At 40.2% G+C, this 23,446-nt stretch overlaps 1 protein-coding gene across 1 annotated transcript; it reads left to right on the top strand.

Annotated features, from left to right (window-relative positions):
• The first annotated feature begins 54 nt into the window (after positions 1 to 54).
• On the top strand, positions 55 to 23,325 carry GNPAT (glyceronephosphate O-acyltransferase). The gene is made up of 16 exons (XM_054396788.1): positions 55 to 306; positions 3,722 to 3,913; positions 6,359 to 6,535; positions 7,341 to 7,470; positions 10,533 to 10,660; positions 11,105 to 11,180; positions 11,751 to 11,902; positions 11,992 to 12,122; positions 12,804 to 13,027; positions 15,514 to 15,759; positions 16,477 to 16,556; positions 19,943 to 20,083; positions 20,977 to 21,076; positions 21,162 to 21,255; positions 22,391 to 22,452; positions 22,769 to 23,325. Exons 1-16 carry the CDS (start codon positions 55 to 57, stop codon positions 22,810 to 22,812), a joined length of 2,229 nt encoding a protein of 742 aa, XP_054252763.1. The 3' UTR covers positions 22,813 to 23,325.
• Positions 23,326 to 23,446: the final 121 nt, after the last annotated feature.

The following is a 23,446-nucleotide window of genomic DNA, read 5'->3' as shown; positions in this document are numbered from 1 at the left end:
CGGGCCGGCAAGCGGAAGGACGTTTGATCCCGAACGGCTCCCATCGCCCTTAAGATGGCGCCGCCCATCGCGCGGTCCCCCCTCCCTCTCCCGCTCGTGCCGCAGCGCGCCAGGCTGCTGAACCGGAGCGGCGCGCGGGCATGGACGCCGCGGGGGGATGCCGTTGTCGTGAGGCTGCCGCGACGGGGTAGGGCGAACGAACGGGGAGCCGGGCGGCGCGGCGGAGCTCGCAGGACCATGGCGACAGCGGCGCGGGGGCCAACGGCGGCGCCCGGGCGGGCGCGGCGAGGGGCGCCCATGTACTCGGTAGGCGGGAGCGAGGCGCAGTGCCGCGGCAAAAAGAGGCTATCCGTTTCACCCTTCGGCGTGTCGATGATGTTCGCTCTGAAGCAGAGCGACGGCGTTTGGCAGAGCCTCCCCTACCCCCGTTTGAGGGCCGCGCTCCGGAGGGAGGTTTCTGGGACTTAATCTGGGCGCGGGTGTGTCACCCACGACTTCTCCGGGCCTGCCAACGGCGTGCAGGTGGCAGCGGCACGGCTCTGGCGCCGGTGCTGCTCTGGACGAGGCTCGGTAGGGGACGCGGCCTCTGTCGGTTCCCAGCGGTGGGCACGTTGCGGACAAGAGGGAACTGGACGTTTCCTCTCAACAAGTTCACCTTCCCCAGCCGTTGCGGGCCCCACAAGCCCGCTTCTCCTTAGCCGCTGTTTCCCAGCGTCTGTCGTGTCAGTCGCGACAGACACCACTCTCAATCCTGAATGCCTCTTCTCCCCTCAGATGTGCTGTAAAATGCTGTCTGGCTTAAAGGTCAGAAGTGGCAGGAACTCGCCTTGAAAGGGATTTTCTCCAACAGTCCTGCAGCCGGGCCTGGCAGCTAGGCTGGCTGGGGCAGCAGGCATCCAAGCATGGGGCACATTGCAAAGCACCTCCACTGCTGTTGAGCTGTACAGAAACCTGACAGCAACAATTAATTCAGACTAGAAAATCATCATGAAGATGGGGTGGCTGAAGCAGGTTTTCATGTGTTACATGGTGGAAATTACTGACCTTGTGTTTTCCTTGTGATTCCTATGTCAGTCTCAGACAAGGACGCTTGGGTGTGGGATGCTAAACCATCTGTACTTGCATTTGGAGAAGGGGACTGGGCAGCTCCTGGTTTCAGCAAAGATTCTTAGACTTCTCTTCTGTGCCTCTTTTGTTGTACACTGGTATCCCAAATGCATCATGAGCACCCCCATTTTATTCCTGTCAGAGGTCACACGGAAGCAGAGGAGTTCCAGGCTACTGCGGTTTCCTTTGGTACTTCATCACTGTTGCAGTAACAGTGCACATAACTGAATTTTCTGACGTCAAGGTTTCCAACAGTGTATTTTCTAAATTGTGCTTTCTACCAGTCAGCACCTGGGTCTGGAACAGTCTGGGTGTAATGTGTAAAAGCAGTGTTCTTCTTTAGTGGTTGGTGTAGTGTGTGTTTTGGCTTCCTCAGCCCTACTTAGGACAGGGTGTGAACTATTGCCATGCAAAGAACTCAGTTCCTTATGAAATCTGGAAATGTCAAATGAAGAGCAGTGGCAGAGAGGTGACTTTTCAGTTGGCCGTGGCCTTTGTAAAACTCTGCTTCCCAGAGACATGTTGGAAAACGGCTGTAGCAGCATAGTGACTGCTGATGTGGCTGATGATACCTGAGGTGAGTACTGGGTTTCTTTGGCTGGGTTTCAAGTAGTTGCTCATTTCAGGATTTAAACTTTGGTAATTGACATAAATGCTGCTTAGGTTTTGTAAGCAATGACCTGTCACCTGCTGATGTTGGTGACTGACCCGTCACCAACCAGGATTTTCTGATGCTGTTCTGAGCTATTCTTTTTTGCTATTGCAGAACATAAGGGATTTTTTCCTCTGTGGTTATAGTTAATCAAGGAATTTGATATAAGGTGTCAATGGCAACAAATAGCTAACTAGTTGAAAGCTCTAGGAGAAACATATGGAAAACCGTAATGCTAAACCATACAGGAAAAGAAACAATAAAAGTTTTCAACTACTATGGGCATGGGATTAATACCTTGTACAGAATTGTTTTGAATGTCCCTGGAGAGTTCATTCTACAGTTACTGTGGGACAATTCTCAAAATTACAGTAGTGGAAAGAAAAGTTAGGTGATCTACCAAAGGCTACTGTAGTAGAAGGATGGTATCCAAATTTGACTATATTGTGTGGGGAAAAGAATGTGAGAAGGTCAAATGATATAGTAGGATTTGTGTTCTCTGCTAAAATTAAATTTGCTTTCTATACAATTGAGACTTTGAAGGACTTTTTGTGGTTCTTAAGTGGAGATATTCCTCATCTGAGTTTTGTTTTGCCATCTTGCCTTGATGAATGGATAGGAACTAAGTGTTTGCTTCCCGATTACTTTAAACGGCAACTGCTTTGATAGTGTTGCTGATGTAGCTGCCCTGAAACCTGACTCCCCCTCCCAAGGCTGAAAACCCAGCTGCCATGGCTATTTTGCATATCTCTTCTTGGTGTTCTCCTGTGAGTTTGCTGGACAGGCTTTTCTTTCTCTCAGCACCAGGAAAGGTCACTGTTAAGGGCCCATGGAACAACATGTTTCATCCTGATTTATCAGACTGATTTTGCACAGGTTGAATATAGAGGGAGAACACAGAATGAATGAAAGGATTGCCTGTGCTGCCCTTCAAGTGGTGATGTAGAGGAAGGCATGAGCGTTTTTACATGTTAGCTTCATCTTCTAATAAACATGCTTGCTCATAAGCAATACTTACATATTTGTGTTTCACAGAGGCTTGCTCTGGTTGCTTTGCTTCTCTGGTGGCAACTGCTGCTGTTTTGAAGTTCAGAGAGAGAAAATTTCAAATTTGGAAGACTTGAGTGGGCATTCATATGAGTTGGGTGGTACAGGAAATAACAGGAGACGTCTCTGTGCAGTACAGGGGATGCCTGCTGTGTCAAGGGAGTTTTGTCACTGAGATTTCTGCAGGGGGACAGATTCTCAAGTAGTTCTTGATGCACCATTTGTTTTCCTGTTTAGCAGTGGCATTGATTACTCAAAGGCTGTGCTCTTTTTATCTTCATGTGCACCATACTGCATTTTGGTCTTCACATGGCTGATAACTGGGTTTTTGAGTTTGTTCAGTCCTGGCTGTGGTTTGTGTGTTATGTCCAAGCTTGGTGAAAGCCAGTGCAAATTACTAAGGTCCCTGATGCAGCTTAAAGGAGCAGGGTTTTTTGGGTTTTTAAAATGCCATTCGTGTCATTGTCTTCATGCAGCTGTGAGAGTTGGAATCAAAGGTGTTTTAGTTAATACCTATTAATCATGGAGAGGCTGGAGGCAACACACTTTAGCTTTAAGAGTTCACATGTTCTCTCAACTTCTTCCTGTTGGGCAGAATTAAATAACATGTTGCATAGGGTGATTTGGGAATCTTTGTAGTCAGAAAGGTTTTTTTGTTACATGGGGTTTTTTTGTATGTGTGTTTTGTTGATGTTGGGTTTTTGTTTGTTTGTTTTTCTCCTTTTCCATTTAGTTTCTTTGTGCAACGTTGTTCCAAGAAGGTAATATTTGTTCATGCGCTCTGAATGTGGAGTGCAGACGCTATAGAAAGCCAAAAAAGACATTTCAAAAGTTTTGCTTGCCATTATTTTCATACTGTAGCCAAGCAGAGCACTGCTCAAGATAGTGTCTCATTCTTCATTTGTATGTTCCCAGCAGAAAGAGCTCACATCAAAGAAAAGAGATGAGTTTGAAGATATCTTGGAGGAAAGACGATTGTACAGTGACTTGAGATACGCAATGAAATGTTATACTCCTGTGATCTACAAGGGACTTTCACCTTGCAAGCCGAATGCTCTTAAAAGTGCTGTTCTCCAGTCAGAACAGGTTCAATATGTTATCAAGCAGGTGAGTCTGGACACTGAGCTTTAAGAAGAGTTAGACTGAAAGTCAAGCTTTGTGTGGCAGCAAGGAAAAGATTATTATTGACTTTGGCAAGCGTGGGTAGCTGTAGTTTGAAAGATGATCTGATAAATCAGTAACCTGAGAGCTGTACTCTTTTGGCAGAAATAGCAAATGCTGATTTACCATTAAGTTGCCACTAAGCTGGGCAATAGCTCGTTCAAGAAATAGTGTTTTAATTTTGCAAGTAAGACATTTCACCTTCTAACTTACCCACTGTGCTTGAGTTGCTTAGTTTTTTTCTTCTCTTCCTCGTCCACACACAGAGTACATTGTGAAAAATGTAAGCACTCTACTGTAGAGTAGACACTCTTGTAGTAGACACTTTTGTACTTTGGGGATATCTTGCAGGAATTTTATAGGCTAGTGATACATTTATGAATTGGGCATAAAAGCTACTTTCCTTGAAATGAGAGTTAAATTTCACAGAGAATTCTTTGGATTAGAAACAATGTCTAAGATGTAACTGTATTTTTGTTTAAAGATGAAGAGAAACGACTGCTCTGTAACAAATAAAATAGTTCATAGTCAAACTGGCTTATATTTTACATTGTGTTGAAATGACTGAACTAAGAGTATGTGCTAGTAGCCAGCAGAATAACTGTTTTCAGTATTCATGAAAAATAATTCTAGGCCAGTAGAAGTATATAAGATATTTTGGTTAGTCCAGAGTGAGTGGCTGCCATAAAATTTTTCTATTTACCTTTTTAATGGTCAATGTTACCTATGATAGATCAAAACCAGTTATGATGTGGTAAACTAAACCTTGTACTACACAGTAGTTCTGATGCTATCATGAATTGCTAAGTAGTATGAAATTAAAAAAAAAAATCTTTCAACTTCAGAAATGCTAAAATATTTATTGAAAGAAAATACAGAGGATTTGACAGAAAGATATTTTTGTGTGATGTTTTCTTCTGAAGTGCTGCTTTCTGATGGAAAACTATTTTTATCGATATTTTCCTGGCTGGCATCCCCTAGTTGGAGAATTAGCAGACCTGCCATTGCAGTGTAGTTTCCAGCTCTGCGCTAGAGGTTTCTGGAAGTTTCTAAATGAGGATGTCATGGGCAATATGCACAATAGTCTGCAGTTACTGTGTCTCCTGTTGGGGCAGAGTTTACACAGCTTTTCACAGGTGTACTAGAATTTGTTCTTGTGACAAATTGCTGAGGTTATTAATGGACAGTATGTGAAATTAAGTATATTTGTTTGGTTTAGTTTTGTATGTGTGACTGGTCTGGTTTTTTGATTCCTAATTTTGGAGAGTAAGTGCTTAGGTCTATAGTGGATGTGCACATAATTCATACAGGATCAATTGTGTGGGAAGGCTGAAGGGTGAATAAGAATAGTGTCTCCATCCTAGTGAATAACAAAAATAATTTTGTGTTGTCTCAAGGGAGACTGACTTTTTTTCTCAGGCTCAAGTGCAAGCAATTTTTTTACTTCTTTAAGTGATTAAAATATTCAGTTATAGCTACATGTGGAAATACGGAGGATGAAGGATAATGCATTTATTAAACGACAATTGAATATATGGTAGTAAGGTGATAGAGGTAGATTGAAGGAGATGCATATTCTCATAGGTCACAAAACACAAATAATAGGTCAGCAGGACTGGCCTCTAACAGAGCTGTGCTGTTTTGGAGACTTTTCTTCTGCAGTTCCTTCTCTTTCCTTCTCCGTGTTCAGTAAAAGGCACATCTCCCATTCTCGAGCAGCAAAAGCCTAGATCTTCACTTAACTCTCTCTATATTCAAACAATCAAGTAGGGAAAAACGTTATTTAAGTCTGTTTTAAGGAACTTCGAAAGCGAATGTGCAAAAGCAACATCAGAGAGATCATTGATATGCAGAGTTGGTAGAGACAGTGCTTTGTATGCGTTTCAGCTAGCCATTGCCAAAGTAATACATTACAGAGAAGCTGAAGCTGATAGGGCTGAGATTCTTCACCCAGGTCTTAAAATACAACCGAAATTCACTTCAAAGATTTACATTGTGAATATCTCTGCAAACGCAGGTTTTATTTTACTAGTCAAAATCACACACAGCCTTCTTCAGACCAATAAAATAGGAAATGTATTTTGGACTTAAATCTCCTCTGAAGACGCTGCAGGTTAAAGCATTCAAAAGGTATCTTTTTGGGGAGGGGGAATTGTTGCACACACTCCTTGCCATTGACAGCTAAGCTCATTTTTGATTTTAAACAACTTTAACCTGATTTTCTATTGCTGGCTGGCACATAACAGGTTCTGTATGATTAGATTGCGTGCCTGTCACGTAAAATCTTGTAGTAGTAGTTGTGGTAGTTCTGCCATATTGCTGTGACACAGAATGGTGTGCATGGGCAAGGAGAAAGGAACCACATCTCACTGCTCTTTTGTTTCTTTTTAGTTAGCAAAAGAAACAGGAGAATCACTTGATATTATTCAAGAAGAAGCTACAGAGATCCTGGATGAGATGGGTCACAGCATGCAATTAGGAGCTGTCAGATTTTTTGCATTTACTCTGAGCAAAATATTCAAACAGCTTTTCCAGAGAGTTTGTGTGAATGAAGAAGGAATGCAGAGAGTAAGTACTAAGGGTTAGAGGGGAATAGTTCTAATACTTTCATATCAGTCACTCAAAAGGGACTAATCTTCACTCCAAGTAACAAGCATGAAAAATACTCCTTAAAAAAAAAAGACTGGGAAAAAAATAAGGACTACACTTGTGTTTATTACTGTATTTCATAATAAGTGGGGAGGGAGGAAGATAGATGATATATAAGTACTTTAGAGGCAAACAGTCAGCAGGACTTTTTGTCCATTTTCCAAATGCTTCCTGTGGTGAGGAATACCATGTGTCAGTGATTCTGTTAGGTCATCTATGGAGAGAGTTTTTCTATCTGATACTATAAATTTAATAATGCATTAGGCTGAATCGGGGTGAAACCCTAATGTAATGCATCTGAATGGACTGGCTGTTCTGCAAAATATTTATACAGCTAAGAATGATGAAACATTGTGCATCTCTGAGGCAGTTTCCTGGGGAGCTATTGTCCCCCTGTTTCATTGCAGGATGATGTTCTGGAGGGTGCACTGCAGCCCCTATTGGGTTTCCCATCCCCATCAAAATGGATTTCAATTAGAGTATCATGTAATGAAGTGGCCCTGGGAGTCCTGTGGTGCTTGTGAACTACAGGTTGTTAATCTAGACACTACTGCTCCAAATTTCCTATGGTTCCATGCTAAAAAAGACTATGTAGACAGAGAATCCACCCTCAAACAATCAGCTTCTGTTTGCCTTAAGCCCTGTGAAGGTCTGTGTTTGCAAATATCAAGAGTCAGTCTGTAAATATTTGAGCACTATTGTTTGTGCTGATTTTTTTTTTCAGTTGCAACATGCCATTCAGGAGCATCCAGTTGTACTGCTGCCCAGTCACCGAAGCTACGTAGACTTTTTGATGCTGTCTTATTTGCTATATACGTATGACTTAGCTTTGCCTGTCATTGCTGCAGGAATAGGCAAGTATGTTATTTTTAAGAATGTTTTCAGGATACAGAGAATTGGTAGCAAGGGCTCTAGTGGCTGCTATGTAGTTGTGTTTAACTTTTATTCTAAATATCTCTTTGAGTGAGATTATTACAATGCCTGCAAGCTTCTCATTGGTGCCAAATCCAATCAAAGGTAAATTTTTTCACAAGTTTTCCCAGAAATACCCCAGCTGTAGCCCCAAGGCTGGGACAACAATGGTTGTTGTGAAGATGTCTGTATTGCCCTTTTTTTTTGTTTGTTTGTTTTTTTAGCCTGGAAACAGGCAAAAACTTGCCCAGGAGCTACTTTATATGCAGAACATTTTATGATACTTTATACAGATTTAAGTGCAATCACAGTCAGTAGGCAGTGAAGTGCCAGCCACCTTGTGCTTGTAGCTGATGTGGCAGGTTTGCTTGAAGTGTTGGCAGAACTGTTACGTGAAGAGCTGAGAGCAGCGCTGGCTGGGAAATGAAATTTCACATCAGAGGTCACTATTTTGGATGTACTTAATTCTAAAGCAGATGAAAGCAATGTATTTGCAGGAAATGATTCTTGAAGTCTGTAACAGTAAGTATCTTCTGAGTTAATGTGCTTTTTGAAAATCTTTACTCTGGCAACTCTCAACTGAGAAACCCGATCCTGGAAATCTTGTATCAACCAGGTCTTTTTAAGCAGGCAGACAATCTCAGGTCTGCTGCAGTGCCACAATGTGTACAGGCAAGCAAAGATCTGGGAACCTACTGCTTTACTGTAGTCTACTTATCCAGTCAAGAGGTTCAGAAGACCTGTAGAAAATCAGCACAATCTGGAAGAATGTGCTTACTAAGGAAGATGAGATTCTGCTGGCCTTTGAGTTATTAGTATCTTATCTCTGGGTGGTGCAGTTTAGATTCTGATGAATTTAGAAGCTGACATCTCAAATAGCTGCCTTGTTGAAGGTGTTGCAGCTACTTACCTATTGCAGATTGCTCAGAGTCAGCTCCCATGCTGTGACAGATACCCATGTAATCCTTTGCTAATTTTTGGATTATCATCATTTCAAGTTTTTGGCCTCAAAACAGTTTTTTGGGATACTATTAGTTTAGCTTAGAGGGATCCTTTTATTGATTAACCTTTTTTACAGTATTTAGTGTGTTTTGGGTCCAAAGTTCCTCAGAATTAGGGGTCTGCAGCTTCATTATGCTGCTGCATGTTTGTATTATTTTTAACTCCTCTGTAGTTGTATTTACTGCATATTGTGTTAGAGGTTCACCAGATGCAATTTTACAAACTCATTCTCAAAGTGGTGCTGGTGCTAAGTGGCAAGATCCTCTCCTGATGTAGGTGCCTGGACTTTGTTAGTTCTCACTTGGCTTCGAGTAGCGTATGGATGGATCTGTATTGATTAGTTAAGGGAAGGTAAACAGTAACACCAGAGTACATGGTCATACAGCACATTAGCAGGAATCTAGCAGATGCTGGGATTGTTTCTGTCTGATTCTTAGGAGGTAGTGTGGGAGGTAGATGAAAAGATGCATTTTGGTCCCAGTTTATGGGGTAGTAGTGTGTGGTGGAGAAAGGTATTAGGCGTGCAGTCAGCATCCCAGTTGGGAGGTTGAATATGCAGGAGTAGGGTGGCAGTAAGGGAAGGGATAGAATCTATGTTGTGGTGAGGGAGGGAGGTTAGTAGGACAATATGGGAAAAAGATGGACCTCTGAATATGGGAAGCTCTTACAGCTGCTATTGCTGCCCAGAGTCCTGCAGTCAGTTTCTTCAAACCTGTTTTCCCACGCTCTCCCTCCTAAATGTGTGACATCCTAAATGTGTATGGCATCTTCAAGGCAGTCTATCAGTGCTGCAGCTGGAAATGTGAAGTTATTTTACTGAATGAATATCTGTTCTCAAGAGTTCAATGGATTGAGGTGTCAAGGGGGTTGAAGCAGCATGTAGCCAACTATGTAGACTTGTTTTAAATGTTTCCCTAAGAAATTTAAGTGTTCCTTGGCTTTAACAAGTGTTTGATCAGCATTGCTTAGAACTATAAAATAAGTTCATTTTAAGTTAAAATATTTAAGTTCATTTAAGGTCGAGGGAGGTGATTCTCCCTCTCTACTCCACTCTGGTGAGGCCCCACCTGGAGTACTGCATCCAGTTCTGGAGCCCCTATTACAAGAGGGATATGGACATGCTGAAATGTGTCCCAAGAAGGGCCATGAGGATGATCAGAGGTCTGGAGCACCTCTCCTATGAGGACGGACTGAGAGAGTTGGGGCTCTTCAGTCTGGAGAAGAGAAGGCTGTGAGGTGACCTTATTGTGGCCTTCCAGTATCTGAAGGGGGCCTACAAGAAAGCTGGGGAGGGACTTTTTAGGATATCAGATAGTGGTAGGACTAGGGAGAATGGAACGAAGCTGGAAGTGGGGAGATTCAGGCTGGACGTGAGGAAGAAGTTCTTCCCCATGAGAGTGGTGAGAGCCTGGAATGGGTTGTCCAGGAAGGTGGTTGAGGCCCCATCCCTGGAGGTGTTTAAGGCCAGGCTGAACTAGTGTGAGGTGTCCCCGCCCATGGCATGGGGGTTGGAACTAGATGATCCTTGTGGTCCCTTCCAACCCTGACTGATTCTATGATTCTATTTGGTGCACACCTCCCAGAGTGATGAATCAGGATCATAATAGTATAATATAATGTAATTGGTCAGTTAATTTCTGTGCCTTCTAGGGTACGTTCAGTGATAACTGATCTTTCTGAAAATGAGCAAGACAATGTACTTCAAATACTTAGTCTTTATTATGGCCAAAATTTGGACATGTAAATTATGAAAACCAATTGCTCTAAGTAAATGCAGCTTATAACAAAACTGTGAAAGCACAGTATGCCATTCGTATCTATGTAAGTCTTGCTAGATAGTTTGAAAGCAAATAAAAGTATTTACATCAACAGAATCCTTGAAAGAGATCATCTTTATTCTGGTAATTGAATTAGTGTGTTAGAGAAAGTGATTGATTCTGCTGGCTGATATTAATAAATTTTTGTATGTGTTTTTGGGTTTTTTTGTTTGATTGTTTTTCAGATTTCCTAGGAATGAAGATAGTTGGTGAGCTGCTGCGAAGGGCAGGTGCCTTTTTTATGAGACGTTCCTTCGGTGGGAACAGACTCTACTGGGCAGTGTTTGCTGAATATGTGAAAACTATGTTAAGGGTAAACAATTACTTGGACTCTCAAAATGTATGCTTAAGAAATAATCTGCTGAGACGATTCATGTGAAACACTCTTGATGTTAGAGTTGTGTGATTGCAAGTCCCCACTGTGATCTGATTAAATGCATTTTACCTCAACTGCTGTAGATGAAGAGCATGCGTGCTCTCTATTGTTGTTTAGTTCAGCAGTAGGTAGTAAACAAATTGCTGCTTACTCTTTACTTGTGCCCGTATCTCATGACAGACATAATATTTTCTTAAACTATACGGTGTGGCAAATACAGTGGAAGAATATAGGCTTGGATGTGACTTAAGTTAGGCATGCATGGCTTCCATTAAAAAAAGGTTACTTGCATGTTACATACTTAAAACTATTTGTGGGTAATAAAGAAGAAATGTTTTTATTTTTCTGACCAGCTTTTTCTCTGTTGTTTTACCTTTGAAGAGTGGCTATGCCCCAATTGAATTTTTTCTTGAAGGGACTAGAAGTCGCACTGCCAAGACTCTGACTCCAAAATTTGGTAGGTTTGTTGAAAACTTGTAACTTTTAATGAGTGTCTCTGTGCTTCATAAATTCTTTAGACAGGAAAGGATGTTGAAGTGATGGGAAATTGGTAAGATCTGTCAGAGTAGTGGAAAAGCTACGGTTGGAGTTCCAGGCCATACAGAGAACAGTGATACACATCTCTTGCACTCTTCCTTTGTCCTATTGTGTACTTAATTTACCCTTTTCTTTCTAGAAAATAAGTGGCTCCAGATGAGCAGAGAAATATCATAATTTAACTGTAAAAGTAATGGGGAATCTTTAGAAGGAAGATGCTACGCAAGTGCAGAGCAGTGCTGCTGGAAAGACTACAAATAGCTGCTCAAATGCACTGCTTACCTTCTGTTTTAAAGTTTGCCTTCTGTTTTAAAGTTTGGGCAGTGTCTTGTGCTTCTGCTTGCTTGAAGAGGGAACAGGCACAGTGCACACCTATTAGCAGTTTCTAAAATTTGAATATAGCATTTTTAAAGTTAAATTGAAGTTGCTTTTCCCTCCTTGAAAAGATATGTTTTCACTACTTTTTTTCCCCTTTCTTTCCAATTTGCAGGTCTTCTCAGCATTGTGATGGAACCATTTTTTAAACGTGAAGTCTTTGACACATACCTTGTCCCCATCAGCATTAGCTATGAGAGGATATTAGAAGAATCTCTCTATGCATATGAACTCCTAGGAGTCCCAAAACCCAAAGAATCTACCTCTGTATGTAAATCCTTAACAGCAGAACATAGGTGGATATATACACACCCTGTAGCACCAGAATTTGAGTTTTACTCTTCCCATTTTTGTAGGGGTTGTTAAAAGCCAGAAGAATCCTCAATGACAATTTTGGCACCATACATATCTACGTTGGCCAGCCGGTATCGCTTAGAACCTTAGCATCTGGGAGAATCAATCGGTGCCCATACAATTTGGTTCCCAGGTACCACATCCTTCCATGGGGAATGCACAGGAAAAGCGTTTTGTTTAGTCCTCACTTACATGAAATAATTAAGATATTCTCTTGTACTTTCTTTTCAACTTTAGTCTCGCTTCCCCTCCATCTGCCTATTTAGACCACTGAACCTTTTTCATCTGAGCAGAGCTTTGTCCATGCTTGTGACTGTGTGTGTCTGAAACAGATTGTTACTTGCATAGCTTCGTACTGTTGAGAAGATGCCAGTTTAAAATTCTGTGATGATGCCTGAGTCAGGCAAAGCTCTCATTTCTCAGAAGTTGGTGGGTTTGCCACTTTAAAATTCTGCCTTTCTCTGCCTTCTTGCATTATTACAATGGGCTCTTATGTGATCATGTGCAAGGGAGCTGTAGCTATGACTGAATGTGGTGGCTTTTGCAATTTGTTAGATAAAGCATAATACTTTTGAAAATTTAAGATAGCAAGTGTACAGCATCAATACAGAGATTGTTTCAAATACTGTCATGCAGCTACCAATGTTTTGCTCTGCACTTGTGTTCTATGTAGCACATAGATTGAATCACCCTCCAGATGTTAGCTGCGATAAGGTAGTTAAAGATCTGGGAGCAATATGGAAAAAATAAGGAAGGTTGTAATTTCTATTCAAGTTTTTGGAGCTCTTTACCTTGAGCTGCGTTGTTCTTTCAGGCATCTTCCCCAAAAGCCATCTGAGGATATCCAAGAATTTGTCAGTGATGTAGCTTATAAAATGGAGCTCCTGCAAATAGAAAACATGGTTTTGAGCCCGTGGGTGCTAGTTGCTGCTGTCCTGCTCCAGAATTTGCCAGCCATGGATTTTGAAGTTCTAATAGAAAAGACCCTGTGGCTTAAAGGCCTAACACAGACTTTTGGAGGATTCATTGAATGGCCTGGTATGCAGAGAAAGTGTTATTTCTATTCGTTTTGTTGCTTGTGAAAGCTAAATTTCATGTTCTGTGAAAGCAGTGTATGGTGACAACTTTACAGAATGTTTTTCTCAGAGCTGTAAATGAATTTTAGGATATGCTAAAAACTATGCTAAAACCTGAGAGGGTTTTATTTCACCTGTAGAAGTTAATACTTTGAAAAACAGTTAGGTGGAAGCAGAACAAATATTATACTGTTATATCCTGAAGTGTGGAATGAGGGGGAAATTCTAAGATGCTGGTATTAGAGCACTGAGATTGGCTTTATGTCAGTCTTTCTGAACCTTAGATATGTCACAGGCAATTACTTGATCTACAGCAGTTAACTTGGTGTAATGCTACATGTATTGCTTGGTATTGATGATAGTTTTAAGTTGTTACTGTGGCAAAGAGCTAGCAGAAACAAATGGGTGAGAGAAAATCAAAACTGTAAGTTGTCTGTTGTTAAATTTCACTTTATCCCCAGAAACAGTGATGGCTTTTGGGGAGAAGGCATCTTTTGTGGTTTTAGTCATATACAAGAGTGTAGATATTAATATAAATATATGTATATATTGGCTGCTGAAGGGTTGATTGTCCTTCCTTTCTGAGCAGTTGTATTAAAACTTCCCTCCATGGTGCCACAGGTAGTTAATTTTAGAGCCTCAGGAGATAAGTAGTAAAGCCAGCAAAGAAGAATAACATGTAATGCAAGTACATTTACTTTTTCGCTCTAGATAGACTTAACCCATGGATCTTTGCTGTTGTATTCATGTGTATAATCAAGAACCCCTCTCTTTACTGCATAAAGAAATAGGATCAAGCTACAGTTATAACAGAACTCACATCCTTTCTGAGGAAAACCACTTCTCTTTTCAGGGATCTGCACCAAAGTGAATGCAGACAATGTCTGCTTCTGCCAGACTCCTAAAAGGAAGAATTTAATGGCAGTATTTAAACATAATTTAGAATTTTACTGCACACTATTCTGAAAAGCATACCACATTTGGGTTTGCTTATTTATTTTGTTTATTTTCTTAGCAATGATGAATAAGCTTTTGCTTCAGTAGAGTTCTGAAATAGTCAGGGAACAGCAAATAGGTGCATTAATGAAGTAAAGGAACAGTGACAAATGAGCAGGTTTTCTTGGAGTATGCTGGCCCCTCTCCAGGTATCAGTTGCATAGAAACAGGGTTTGTTGTTTTGTTTGGGATTGTCAGTAATTTTAAAGGTGTCAGCCTTTTAAAGGTGTGTTAAGCAGCCAGCAATTACTGTACCCCATCCATCCTTCTGTCTCCAAACAGCTAGATGCTTCTGCTGCTCTCATACCAGTTGGTTGGTACAGAGAACTTGCTTGACTGTTGGAGATTTTTTAATTAAAAACAGGAGCTGCAAAATTACTTGCTCAGGCTTCTGCTACTTATTACATAGAGAAACTTGGGAGCCTTAGCAAAACTGGAACAAACTAGGCTGAAGGAGCAAATAAGATGCAAGGAGATTCTGTGTGAAATCTATATTAAATGGAAAGAATATGATTTATCTTCTGTTAGAGGCTATATTGATTTCATAGGCTTGTGGTGTTGTAAACATGATGTAAAGTGTGTTTTAGCTTTCAATAAGTTTTTCTTGCATATTTTCTTGCTTGCCAAAGAGTTCACATTTGATTCAGAGAATGTTTGGTAGTGTTTTTTGTGTAAGACATTCTAAAAAGGTAAGTATATTTTCAAGACTCAAGATCTTGCTTTTTATCTGAATAAAGTTTGTGGTGTGTCACACTGACAAAAAAGTTTGACTGGAGCCCATATGTTTGCAAAACTCATGCTTGCCTTCAAAGAGCTTTATTGTTAAGAACAAAAAACTAAACAAAACCATCCCTAAGAAAAACCAAACCAACCAAACAAAAAAACCACCACCACCAAAAAACCGAACCCACACACCTTCTTACTTTAGGCATTTTAAAAGGATTGTCTTACAAACCAAGAAGAAATGTAGGCTTAAGTATAGTCTGTTTTTTCTTTGAGCAGGTATATTCCCCATAGGGATACATGAGGATTTCTTTAAACTTAATTTGGGATGAGACCCTCCTTGTATATGAGAGTTGAAAGACAGAGATGTGTGCATGTGATTCAAAACTTGTAGTGTCAGAAATGTATAAACAAAAGTATGGTCTGCATTTCCTTACTGATGAATATATCAATCAATCAATCAGATTTATGCTTCTTTATTTGGAGGCTCAGAATACTTGTTCTGTTATTGTTAGCAAGTGGGAAAATTCGAAGTCATTTAATTACAAAAACGTCTGAAATTTGTTCTCTCCATCTCATACTCCCAGACTTATGGTCTGGTTTATTTTTAGAATATCTCTCTAACTGTTTCGTGTAATAATTGGTCTTCAATTATAAGTCTTAATGAAATACTGTAAACAGATTTATGTTCCCTCTTGCATCTTCCTTAGTGTTGCGTTTTCCTTCTAGATAACCTGTGTGCCAAAAAAGCAGTTGTGTCTGGCCTCACCCTGCATTCCAACATTGCTCGCCTTGTGGATGGCCACGTGGTCCTAAATGACAAAGGAGTGGAAGATGGAGCCATAGGGGAAGTAGTCTTTAGGCGTGCTCTGGCCATCCTCATGTGTGCCACGTACAGAAACCAGCTGCTGAATGTGTTTGTCCGCCCATCTCTGGTGGCAGTTGCCTTGCAGATGGCACACAGCTTCAGAAAAGGTACATTTGGGTAGCTCCAAAAGTCCACTGGCTTTGCTCTTTATGCTGCCAGATGTCAGAAGAGCACGAGGTTCCTGCAGCTGCTATTGGAAGCTATCTGAGATCATTAGACTCTGGGCAAGGTCCTGTGGCATAAGGTGGATGTGCTGGGAGGAATGGAGCTATTTTGCTTGCCTTTTTTGCTTGCTTAATCTTTGATACTTTTGAAAGTATTTTGATTCTGCTGAGAGGACATAGTTACGATGAGCTCATCCCAGTTCCTAAGTGTTTTATGTTGTTGGTGTTTAGCAGACCAGCTTTTTAGGTTACAAGGTACACAAAGCTCATGCTTGCATAGAGTGCAGCTAGTTCTCAGTCTTTCTTCTTGCTACTTTTTCTGAAGTATTTCAGTGTTTTCCAACACTTGACTCTTAAAAAAACTTTCCAGAATACAAACTTTAATTTTGTGCAGCATCCAACTACCTGATATTTAATGCATGTCCTGAGAAGCTACAACACCATGCACTTTCCTTTTAGTAACAATCAAATTAAGTGCTTTGAGTACTTGGTCTTATGTTTCAGTGATTCCTGCTGTATATGTATGTATGCTTTCAGTGACATGTCCAGATTCTATTTGAAGTAGGTAATCTCTCTCAAAGAAGGATTAAATAGCTTTTCTCTTGTATGTTCTTAGTTAGTTTTTTAAAACGCTACTATTTTACAATTTTTTTTTTTCAGAGGAAGTCTATAGCTGCTTCAGCTTCTTGCGGGATATTTTTTCTGAGGAGTTCATTTTCTTTCCTGGAATTTCATTGAAGGTAAAAACATCCTTTACACAAAAATAAAGCCAGTAATATAGTCAAGTGAAATAGCATCTGATTTCAGGGCTCTGACAAGGAAGTGCTTTGTGATAAAGACCTACAGTGGTATCGAGTCAATCTGTAAGAGGGAGAATTTAAAAGAGGGTCATTTGATTTGTTGCAAAACATTGTCTGAATCCACAAGGTTGCAATCTTTTTTTCCCCTTCCAGTAAAAAAAAAAAATAAAAAACCTGCAATTGCCCAATCCTGAACTGTTAAAATGAACTGGAACACAAATTTGGCTTTTTTATTTCCATAAAGCTACCAATCTTCCAGCACAGATACATATGTATGTGTGTGTGTGTATATAATTAAAAGCTTTTAAACAAAGTGTAAATACTGTCCTCTTGCTCTGTAGTTATGAGAGAGATCTTAGGTATGAAGAAAACAGTGCTAATGTACATTTAACTGAGTTTTGTCACAGGTTTTGTATGTGTTCTGTCACTGTTCTGAGCTGTGTTCTGTCAGCTCAGAAACAAAGCAGGAATTCTCATTGAGGGTACACCAGAGTAATTTTTCCTAACAGCTCTTGCAGACTGTTAGCAGAGAGTTACTGCTGCTCTTTCAGAAAATTAAATTATAGGTGTTGTACCAACTAATGATCAAGCATTTCGTGCCCTTGTTATCTGGCAATTGAGTAGGCAATTCTTAATTTAAGTACCTATTGTCCTGGTTGATTAGACTCCCTAGTGCAGCTGTGATCAGTTGTTTTGTGTAGCTTCATGTGTGTGGTCTGTGATGGCAGGGATGCCAGAGGACTGTGCCAATACGCAGTGCCTCATCTGTTAAAATACACCTCTATATCAACCTCTCCCTGGACAGTGTCTACCCTGTAGTGTTTACACAGTGGCTAATGTGCCTCTTAGACCTCGAACTTTGAAGGTTTTGATATTCCTGTGCTGTCCTACTTTTGAGCCATGAGCAAAAGGACATAAAAGATATTTTACCCCTTCCCAAGGAGTAAAATAATAAATGCTCCACACTGGATTAGAAGTGTAAATGGAAATTCTATTTACAAATATATACAAAAGGCATTAAGGTAGAAGGAATACACCTGGGCCAACCAGGCCAAAACCTTCCAGAGCCTTGCAGCAACCTCCATCCCACTCAGCTGGCCCAAGAACAGGCCAAACTGCCCGCCTGCCCTACACTAGGCCCAGGCCTACTGCAGGCTTCAATACGCCCAGTGGCATAGCTGAAAATACACTGCCAGCCAAGGCCAGGAGAAAGCCATCTCCCTCACAAGCCATAAGATAACAGCGTGTGCATCCTGACCGGAGGGAGAGGGAAAATTCGCTGTATGCTCCCTTCAACAGAGAAATATGGGATAACAGAATGGAACAACAGACTATACGATATCCTGGGACAAACTGCCCATCCCCCTGGGGCTCTCTAGCCTCTGGAGGACTTTTCTTTGTGGTTAACACTTTAAAAAGTTTGGTAATGCAGTTGTAGGTTAAGGGAATTCAAGAAATATTTTAATGGTTCATGGTTGAGCCCTATTAGCTTTTTATTACTGGTGTTTAGCTCGTGTAGATTCATATAGTACATTGCAAGTACTGTGAGGGAAATGCTTACAGTAAGGCCTGATTTAAATGTCTGCAACCAAAATCTTCTACAGGGTAGAGGCGATGCAGCCTGTCAAGGTTTTTGAAGTGAGACCAGACAAAGCTGGTATTGTCCATGTGTACTGCCATATTATAGGGTGCAGTGTGTCTGTGTGCTCTTCTAGTACTGCTGGATGCAGGCAAGCTGTGAAAACGGGGCAGCACTTTGCTTTCTGCATATCTTGCTGTGTCAGTTTGTACACATCCTGCCCTGTCAGAGCTGGCTCTAATCCAGACAGCTTGACATGCAGGTGAGCACAAGTTTATTTGTAAAAAAACTAGTTCAATGTCATACGCAATACAAACTGGTAAGTCCATGTGTAGCTTCATTTGGATTTAAGATTTATAAAATGTGATTTTTATCAGTGTAAAGACCAAATGTCTGGTGGTGATATTTGTGATCTTTCCTGTTTTTAAAAAAAGATAAGCATAATTTTCATAAGAATATTCAGTAGTTGGGACTATATTGAAATCTCAATTTTATATAGAAGAGAATGTATCCATTTTTTGAAGGCTGATGGGCACCATTTTGTTTAGTTTTCATTGGTAGCAATTGTTGCCTCTTGCAGCAGGAAGGTTACAGGCTATGACTGATTTTACAGCAACTCCTTCATTTGACTCCAGTAATGTTAAGGGATCTCTTAGCAAGCCACCGTTGTAGTCATCCACATGTCTGTCATACCTGCATTGCATCCCCTCATGTTCTCTGTGTGTCCTGTGTCCCTTCCTTTATGCAAGTACTGGCAGTAAAATAGTTTTGTCGTTGACATTTCTGTGATTTGTAACTTTTGGCCATTGTTTTGCCTCTTTTGTAGAGGGCAGGTCAGTTGCCATTTATCACAAACGGTGGACATGAGATAAAGGCAAATCCTGAATTAAAAAATAAATTACTAAAACTCACCCACAGAAAAGAACTTCAACTGGACAGCCTGACCTGATTCTGACAAAATCCTGAGGGAGCTCAGGCTGGCTGTTACAAGAGCAGCTGCTTTCTTTGCTCCTAGGCATGTCGCCCTCCCACTACCTTTTTATAAGGCTAGTTCTGGTATGTAGGAAAATTTTGATTTGAGTCTCCTGAGAACCAAGTTCAGGAATGCAAGTGGTGTACTGCTGTGCAGTTTTTGTTGTTGGCTTTGTGGTGTGGTGGATTGGAATTCGCCCCCCCCAACATTAACTTTACCAGACTATCTCAGTTTGGAAGCAAATGGAGCTATATTTACAAGCAAAACTACAATCTACAATGGAATGCAATGGATATGTACAAATATACAGTATTTACAATATTTACAAGTATTTACAATTAGCAAAATAGCACAGATTCCGCCTTGGCCAAAAAAAAAACAGGGAAAGCTGCCTCCCTTCCTCCCGCTCCTTGACCCCGCTGTACAAAGGGAAGAAAGAAAGAAGCAGAATAGGTTAATACCAAAACAAAGGGATGCAGGCAAGGTCAGCAAAGACTGTTAGTATATCTCCCCAACAAAGAAGCAAGAAGAGAGCAGAACACACTGCCAAAGATTGTTTTGAGACCCAAATCTTAGAGGAGCTATCCCTCCAATGAAATTGTTTAGAATAATCATTACTTTTCCTTTTTACACCCACTAGTGATTTACTTACATTTTTACTACTTTCTGCTCAAGATCTGTGAAAAATTCAAAGGCATAGCCTAAAACCACCATATGTGGGAAAAGGCATCTTATTGTAGATGTTCAAGTTTCAGTTATGCTTCTCTCTCCCAGGATTTTGAGGAAGGATGTTTTCTGCTCACAAAATGTGATGCCATTCAAACAAGTCAACAGGAAGTCTACCCTACTGACAAAGGAAGCATTATAGTATCTTTCTTGTCAGCGATGTTCAGACCTTTTGTGGAGGCTTATCAGGTATGTTACTGTCCAGAAAATTACCCTTTTTTCTCCTGTGTTTTGTAGTAAAACTAGGAGAGCTGTGATACTTCTACAGTATAAATAGTGATTGTTTTCATGGATGGGAAGTACAAGATTTGAGAAATAACAGTACCAAATATCTTAAAAAACACCCTCTCTCTGATTTTAGCTTTTGGCTCTGACTTTTCCAAGTGATCAATGTAGTAAGTCCCTTGTAATATGATGGTCCATTGTGAGTTTATAAGCATCATGGGGAGTGTGCTCCTACCGGGTGCATTGTTCTGTCTTACAAGGAGCTCTTGCTTAATTCATTTTATGGAGGCTGTCTGCCAGGTATGGCATATGAGTTTGCATCTCATCTCTGGTAGCATTTTTGGCAGTCATTAACTTCATCCATATTCTCTTTAATTTTGTTTTTGAATGTTTTAATAAGACTAGACACGTTTCTGTAATAAGCAATATATACAAAACTAGGAGGCTAAAATCTCAGGTATGTCAGCATAAGTAGCATGGGTAAGACTAGACATTTGAACCTAGTGGAATTTGTTTTAATGTTCTGGTCTGAACTGCTCTGATTTGCCCAGTTTTTGCCATCTGTAAAACAAGGATCTTAAAGAAATTATACTGGGTTTGATTGTCAGAACAAGAATGTTAAATTAATGTCTAAGATTCCTATTATAGTAATACCAAATTTTAGTTTAATACTAGGATTCTTATGTCTGTTAAGCAGTAATAAAAATTTCAGATGCTTCATGTAATGATATTTTTTGAGTTCCTCTCCTGTTCTTTGGAAGTGTAATAGTGTTACTTAAGAGGACACGTCTCTTTGTAATTCACAACAAGCCAATAACCAAAAGGAAAGAAGTGCTAATTTTTCTCCCCAATGTTAGTTAATTTTCAGATACCTCTCAAAGGAAGCAAAGGAAGCCTTTACTGAGAAGCAGTTTATACCTGGAGTCCGCAACTTTGTTTTTCAGCTTCTTGAGAATGGTGTGTATAGGTGTTAAGCAGCATGATTTTACAAGTGTAGACTGTTAATGGACAGTGATAAAACTTGTTTCTGCTTTCTCTGTAGGCAACACACAGTGCTATGAGGCACTGTCTTCTGACATGCAGAAAAATGCCTTGGCAGCTCTTGTACAAGTAGGTGCAGTGAAGAAGAAGAAAATGTAAGTGAGGTTGGCTCCTCGGTGTGTAGAAGTCAGTGTGTGGTCTAACTGGGAATTCTTAATATCTGAACTGCTAGTATGAAGCAGAACCCTGACTTGCTTGAGCACCAGTCAGCTGGAGGTTGATTTAATTTACCTGACTTGTATAGAAGACCCAGGTAGTTCCTTTCTGTTCACATTGCAGAAGCAGAACGGCACTCCCTGGTAGTGAAACCCAGGAACAAAATTAATTAACTCACTAATAGGTCTCACTGATTCGCTTTACCTTTTGGTTTTCAAAGTTTCTCCCATGGCTTTGATAAGCAAAGAGAACAGTCCTGCTTCTTTGTCATAGAAGAGTTGCTCTGTATGTTACAATAAGCCTCATCAGGCCATGTAAGCAATAATCAAGAATACTAATTTTCAGCACTGACATCTCAAAACATTTTAACAGAAAGCTTAGTTATTAAAGTCTTTTCGTGCAGTTCACTATTTACAGGCCTAAGATTAAAAAACGTGCATTTTGTGTTATCAAATGAATTTGTGTTGCAGTGCTTCTTTTACTGTATTTGAAAGTATAACCATAGAAGTCCTTGATACAGGAAGCTCCCGCATTGTCCCAAGTGTCTCACAGAATGTAGTTGGTAGAAATGACCCTGAGCTATTTCCATATGCCTGTGCTCAGGAAATGAATTGGTTAAGGTTTATTAGTGCTCTTTGAAACTGCAGGAAATGCTGTTGTTACATCTCCTGCCATGTTACTCTGCTAAATAGGTGTCTATAGCTAAATTCCCCTTTTGGGTAAAAAGAATAAATCAGTCGAGTGCAACAGAATTTGACATCAGATGAAGATCTGGTTTAGTTTCAGAGAGTCTTGGAAATTGAAAAACAAACAAATGTCTTTTTGTGATGTTGTTCCTAATAAAAATGGGGAGAGAGATAGATGAAAACTGTGAACCAGTGGAAGGACAAAGTAAACCATAACTGTTCATGAGTACAATCTGCTTAGAAGCTTGTCATGTCCTTAAAATTAATATATATGCTAGTAGGGTGAAAAATATGATGTAATTATGAGAGTGTTTAATTCAGATTATTTGTATAGAAATGCCTGAAATAGTAAAAAATAATTGAAGAAGTTTGTTTTTTTTCCTCATAGGTCCAATGGATTCACTTACAGTGTAAATCAAGAAGCTGTTAATAAAGTCCTGGGCATGTTTGGTAAGTGTTCTGTAATTAATTTGGAGAGAGGTTTTCAGGTTATAAATTACTTTGGACAATGCACATAACTAGTTGTAGTGGGCTTTCCCCTGCAGTTACTTAGCTTTATCTGTATAAAAATCCTCATGCTATTTTTTCACAAATTCTGGTGTGATTGACTGCAGATTGCATTTTTCCTTATTAATTTGAAATAGTGCTCAACTCAGTGACAGAGGAAAATAAAGCAAAATGTAGTCTAAAGGAGTTGTATTTTACAGCATTTGGTAGATAATTCTTTACTTTTTTTTTTCCCCCCCCCCTTTTTTTTTCCTGGTAGACACTAAGATACCTGTACAGAAACCTTTGGCTGCTCGACTCTGAGTTGCTCCAGATACTGTAACTGGATATAAGTGCCAGCTGAGGGCTCTGACCACCACACAGCCAGATGGACCAGAGAGGGGAGCAGGAGAGGTTCCCGTCCTGCCCCACCAGCCTGTGAGCAAGGGACGTAGAGGGGTGTTCTTTAAGCAGAGCAGCTCTACTGCTGTCTCGTCAGGGTTAGAGTTGTGTTTGTATTCTCACTGTGTTGTTTTTGGCTTTTTAAAAAAACAGATTAAACGTCTTTTTTTTTTTTTTTTCTCATGATTATGTAACGATTTGTGCACAGTAATGACTACTTAAATACCTTAAGACTTGTACTATGGACTGTGATCTCAAATATTTCATGGATGTGGAAATGTAACAGGAAATTAGAGGACTTGCTTTTAAAATTAATATTTAGAATGCATTGCTGGATGGATAAAAGTAACCTAAGGCCTTTATTATTGAAGACCACAAATCAAATCTTGGGCAAAAATCAGAAATGCAAATTGTCTTGGATTTTGGGGTTTGTTTGCCTTTTTTTTAATTTTTTTTTTTTTCAAGGCAACTTGGCATTAATTACTTTATGAATGTTACATTTAAAAACTGAATAAAGCGGCGTTGACGTGTCTGTTCTCTCTCACCCTACCTCAAT

This window comes from Indicator indicator, chromosome 2 (genome assembly GCF_027791375.1).
Source record: "Indicator indicator isolate 239-I01 chromosome 2, UM_Iind_1.1, whole genome shotgun sequence".
Taxonomy (NCBI): domain Eukaryota; kingdom Metazoa; phylum Chordata; class Aves; order Piciformes; family Indicatoridae; genus Indicator; species Indicator indicator.
This window is presented reverse-complemented; position numbering and strand designations above follow the sequence as displayed.

What these genes read in the sequence shown, in the direction of transcription:
- GNPAT (XM_054396788.1), top strand. Translation starts at nt 55, where the DNA reads ATGGCGCCGCCCATCGCGCGGTCCCCCCTCCCTCTCCCGCTCGTGCCG. An exon ending in ATGTGAAAACTATGTTAAGG is followed by an intron (nt 10,661 to 11,104) that starts GTAAACAATTAC and finishes TTACCTTTGAAG; the next exon opens with AGTGGCTATGCCCCAATTGA. An exon ending in CTTTTGTGGAGGCTTATCAG is followed by an intron (nt 20,084 to 20,976) that starts GTATGTTACTGT and finishes CCCCAATGTTAG; the next exon opens with TTAATTTTCAGATACCTCTC.